Raw genomic sequence first — 5,509 nt, 5'->3', positions numbered from 1 at the left:
CTCTGTTGCCTTCGCAATTGCGAACTCAATTTCTCCGCAAAAGAGACCAAAAGATCGCATTTGTGATCACTACCTTCCCACCTTATTTCGCAAATGCGAAGGTTTCCTCGCAATTGCAAGGTCTGCCTGGCCTAGCTTCTCTTCGCATTTGCGATGAGGAGCTCGCAAATGCGGAACCTACAGGATTCGCAATTGTGATGCCTGATCTCGCAAACGTGAGATCAGAGGCCTACAACAAGTTCAGCTATACTAGCAAAATCTTTTAAGTCCAAAACACTCTGTGGCCTATCCAAAACTCTCCTGAGCCCTCGGGGCTCCAAACCAAACATGCACACAAGTCTAAAAACATCATACGGATTTACTCGTGCGATCAAATCGCCAAAATAATATCTTAAACAATGAATTTAACACCAAAACTCATGAAATTCTAAAAGATAGTTCAAAATTTCTATTTTCTCAACCAAGGGTCCGAATTACATCAAATCTCTTCTGTTTTCACCAAACTTCACAGATAAGGTCTAAATACCATAACAGACCTATACCGGGCTCCGGAACCAAAATACGGGTCCGATACCAACGAGATCACACGCTATTCCATTTCTAAAATTCCTTATATTTTCCAGCAAACAATTTTCTTCAAAAATTTATTTCTCGGACTAGGGACCTCGGAATTCGATTCCGGGTATACGCCCAAGTTTCATATTTTATTACGGACCCTACGGGACCGTCAAATCACGGGTCTGGTCTGTTTACCAAAAATGATGACCAAAGTCAACTTTAATCAATTTTAAAGGCAATTTAAATATTTTTCTTTAAATTTCACATAATAGCTTTCCGGAAACGCGCCCGGACTGTGCACGTAAATCGAGAAAAAGAAAATGAGGTTTTCAAGGCCTCGAAACTCGGATTCGGATTCTAAAACACAAGATGACCCTTTGGGTCATCATATTTATCTCCTGGTCAGGCTTAGGAGCTGAAAGAATCTGGTTTATGGACAGAGTACGCAGAAGATCGGTACGAAAGCTCATCTCTGCTGCATGCATTATGATAGTGGCGGAGACACCTTCAACCAAGCAGGGTGGCAGCTGATGCCGCTTTGCAGATTAAGTAATACTCGGTCGTGTTCCGTTAATATATGATATAGTTTGACTATGCATAAAGCATAGGAAAGAAATGAAATTTTTTGTAAATTGTTAATATGGCATAACATATGGTGTTTTAAATTTACCATATATAATATACGTGTGACTATAAAAACTTGTCATTAAAGATAAATTATTTAAAGTAATAATTTTCAAACTTAGAATCGTGTCATTCTTTTTTAAATGAAGGAATATATATATATATATATATATATATATATATATATATATATATATATATAATGCAAAGTAAACATTAATTAGGGACATGAAAGGAAAATCTTCGGACCTAATTGTCCCAAATCCATACTCGTCTAAGACAAATAAATCGTGACAAAAAATACACACCATTTATACAAAGTCCTTTGTACGTCACTCGGTCACTGCATGCAAAAAAGGCCTGGTGATATCTTTTGGCAATCTGCTCCTCAGACCAAGTCTTAAACTAGTGGGTAATACTAAAGGATAGGATTTTACGTAGCACCCTCGTGAAAGCTCTCGTACGGCCAGTATCTTTAGATTCCATCTGAATTAGTACTTATTTTTGGAGCAGAAAAATGGTAGAATTACCAGAAATTTTTTTATTTAACATTGACGCTATCAGAATCTCTTTAGATTCAGAAAGAAGAGGGGGTATTGAAAGTTTTCTTTGTGGGATACTTATTCTTGTTATGCATATGTGAATATTGTTTAATTCTCGTGCTCCTCTTGTGGTTCCTCGGGAGACAAATCACCAATATTCTAGCACTAACTGGCAGAATTTGTGCCGGAGGCACCTTCCTACCCGGCTACCCGAGATGCCATTTAACATTGTTTCATCTAGGGGTGACATTGGTTCGGTTCGACTGGTTATTTTATGAAATTTGTACCATACTAATTTTTTGGTTATTCTATTATGTATAATCAAAATTAGACTTTTCGAAACCGTACCAATCATATCGGTTTCTCTTCGGTATCGGTGATTCGGTTAATTTTCGGTGTATTTGTAAATATCATGTAAAATTCACCAATAGAAGTAGAATGCAATAACATACGTTCTTATATAGGACTTAGCACAACTCTTTAGATATTTTTACTATTTAAAGAGTGATGAATTAAAAAAAATGAAAGATGACTAGAGTATAGATCCATCAACTATTCTACAACAACGTAAAAGAAACCAAGCAACGACAAAGAAAATATAAATCACACAAGTAGAAAGATATTAACCAAGTTAGAACTCTAGAATAAAGTTTATAGAAGATTAAATATTGAAAAAGATATATCTAAATTATATGAAAGGAAACGTATTCAATAATTGTAGTTTGCTACTCGTAATCGCTATAATACTTTGTGTCTTGCTAATAAATATACTTGAAATAACTTAGTTTAAATAGAAGTAGCATAATAAGTTTTAGGAATTAGTATTTTGAGTTTAATTGTTTGTTGGCTTGTAATAGTTTTCATAATTCCAAGGCCCAAAGAAAAATTTAATGCATTATTATTTTTAAACTTACTAGATATATATTTTTTTCACATGTAAAATTTATTCGGTACGGTTCGGTATTTTTTCGGTTTATTTTTATAAAATAAAAAACCTACCCTAATAATCGGTGCTATTATAGATTTATATAAAAACCTACGGTTTCTTAAAAAGAAACCTAAAAATCAGTTCGGTGCGATACATTTTGGTCGGTTTAGTCGGTTTTCGAATATCCATTGACACCCATAGTTTCATCGCAAACAATATATATGTAACCATTATTATTTCCTTTTAATATAATACAAAGTAAATATTACTCCATTTGTTTTAATTTTTTTAGATGATACACTTTTCTTATTAGTCCGTTCCAAAAAATGGACACATTTCTTCGATTGGAAATAATTCAACTTTAAACTCTTTATTTTACCCATTTTATCCCTAATAAGAAGCTTTTATAAGCACACAAATGTTATGGTCCCACAAAACTTTTACCCCTCATACTTTTATGATCATAAGTTTCAAAAGTTTTTTTTTCCTTAATTCCGTACCGAGTCAAACTAACTCATCTAATTTGAAACGAAGGAGTAATTAATTTGGGATAACAAAATATAAACTTACGCTCAAACTTTGACACAAATAAAATCTGATTTATGATAATAAACAGCTCTTTATACAAATAGGTTATAAACTGATTGTACATATATATATATATATTCGCCACCTATTTTTAGTTTAAATGGTTAGATGGACTACTATTTAAGTTAATTCGGCTCGAATAAAATCCCACGTATACCACTGTCACGACCCACACCGCTCACTCCTCTAACGCTGGACCTCTATAAGAATCAGCACTTTGCCACCTCTTTTGCACACAACAGCTACGATCAGTCACTAGACTCTTCTGCTAATCAACTCTCCTTCTTGTTCTTCCAAAAATGGCATCAAGCTCAATGTCCTTCCATGGCTCTTGGACAGCAGAGCAGAACAAGGCCTTTGAGAAGGCTCTGGCGGTGTACGACAAGGACACTCCCGACCGGTGGTCCAACGTTGCCAGAGCTGTTGGAGGGAAGACAGCTGAAGAAGTGAAGCGACATTATGAAATCCTTGTGCAGGATGTCATGTCTATTGAGAATGGTAGGGTGCCCTTTCCCAACTACAGGACTACTACAGGAGGTCGCACTAAAACGAACACTGCTGATAATTAATATTACCAGAGGTAGGATGTAGTTCTATTCATGTAATACTAGTACTATCTATTGGATAAATAACCTCCATTCATCCAAAGTACATGAATTTACTTAGTTCGTGTATTCAAAATTATTGTAAGAAAGCATGTACCATCTTGTACTTGTACTTCGGAAACAGAAAAGCCAAGAATAAGTTATTATGACACATGTACTAGAGTAGAAGATTTCCTATGAATACCTAAATAATGCCAACTATTTTCGAAGCCAAGTTGAATGAAGGTTTCCTTCATCTTCTCCTCTCCATCTGTCCAAATTTTTCAACATTGTTGTTGTTATCACTATTGGTACATACTTTAGGCGTTGGATGCGATAACATCAATAGCTTTTCAATCGAACAATATATATTCAAAAACTTTTAAAACATACTTTGATAATAAATTCTTTTATATTTTCATAAAGTAATAGTGATTTTACTATAGAGTATTTCATACCCATTGATTTAAAATTTTGAGTACGTCTACAATTATCTTTGTATTGGAATGTATCGTCGGTTTCAATATGGAAGCTCTAACATACTAATTTTATGGGAAGCCTATGCTTCGACCCACTGCAGCTACCACCAGCACATAAAAATTAGTACTTCTTTCTATCTCAATCCATGTGTCATATTTTTATTTTTAATATGTCTAAAAAATATTATCATACTTCTTTCTGTAATAATAATTTAACTTTAAATTTTTTATTACAGCGTTAAATGAAACAATTTGTAGCAATAAAAATATCTATGACTTGTTTTAGATCATAAGTAAAAAAATTTACTTTCTTTTTTAAACATCGCACCTATATTAGTAGATACATAAATTAAAATGGAAGGGGTACTAACTCCACTGTCGTCAAAACCTTGATCAGTTACTTTTTCAAACCAAAACCAATGAGTGAGATGGAGTAGTTGCAAGGAACATAGTTACCATACATTTCAAGAAAGGAGAAGTTTTATTTTGTGTCTTATATAACTTACACTAGTTGTATGGGGTTCTTTTTTGTCTTATAAATTTATGGACCCCAATCTTACACTTTTGGATCCACAGAAATCTGGGTCCACAAAACTGTGAGACAAAAAAATTACCTCATACACTAGTGTCAGTTATATGAGACACAAAATAAAATTTTCCCTCGAATGATAATAGTGAAACCACAATGTTTTCTTGAGCATACTTAGCTTGACATCTTCCAAAACAGCAAAGAAAAAAGCCACGGGGGTGGGGGGGTGGGGGGAGGGAGGAATGTGATGTTCCTACATTCATTTTCTTTTCCGGACAGGGGTGGAGTAGTACAGTTTGTCCTCATCCGAAAACTAGGAATACAAAATAAAGGCTACTTAACATTTTCTCTCCTTTCGTACTTAATTTTATTTCAAGTTTAACATCTCTACTGATATATTGTTGGGGTCAACGCACACATAAGTATACACGGTTGAGAAGCAATAAAATAATAAGAAAATATATGCGGTCGAGAAGTAATAAAGTGATAACAAAGTATCGTTTCCACGATGACTTATAATCCACCATCGTCTAAACTAAACTAGTTACAATTATTTGCTTATTGGTTTTAAGGAAAATGATTGTGACTTTTATTTAGGTAAAATTACTACGAAAACTAACTAACAAACAAGAGAATCGCAATGCAAATAAAGCTGACGAACAACTTGAGAGCGAATT

At 34.1% G+C, this 5,509-nt stretch overlaps 1 protein-coding gene across 1 annotated transcript; it reads left to right on the top strand.

Moving 5' to 3' along the window:
• Window positions 1-3,488: 3,488 nt before the first annotated feature.
• Window positions 3,489-4,065, top strand: LOC104234015 (protein RADIALIS-like 1). Its single transcript, XM_009787506.2, has one exon. The coding sequence runs from the start codon at window positions 3,540-3,542 to the stop codon at window positions 3,807-3,809; it is 270 nt and encodes an 89-aa protein (XP_009785808.1). The 5' UTR covers window positions 3,489-3,539; the 3' UTR covers window positions 3,810-4,065.
• The last annotated feature ends 1,444 nt before the right edge of the window (window positions 4,066-5,509 follow it).

Source organism: Nicotiana sylvestris, chromosome 3 (genome assembly GCF_000393655.2).
Source record: "Nicotiana sylvestris chromosome 3, ASM39365v2, whole genome shotgun sequence".
Lineage (NCBI taxonomy): Eukaryota > Viridiplantae > Streptophyta > Magnoliopsida > Solanales > Solanaceae > Nicotiana > Nicotiana sylvestris.
Note: the sequence above shows the minus strand (reverse complement) of the source record. Positions and strands in the feature narration are given on the sequence as shown.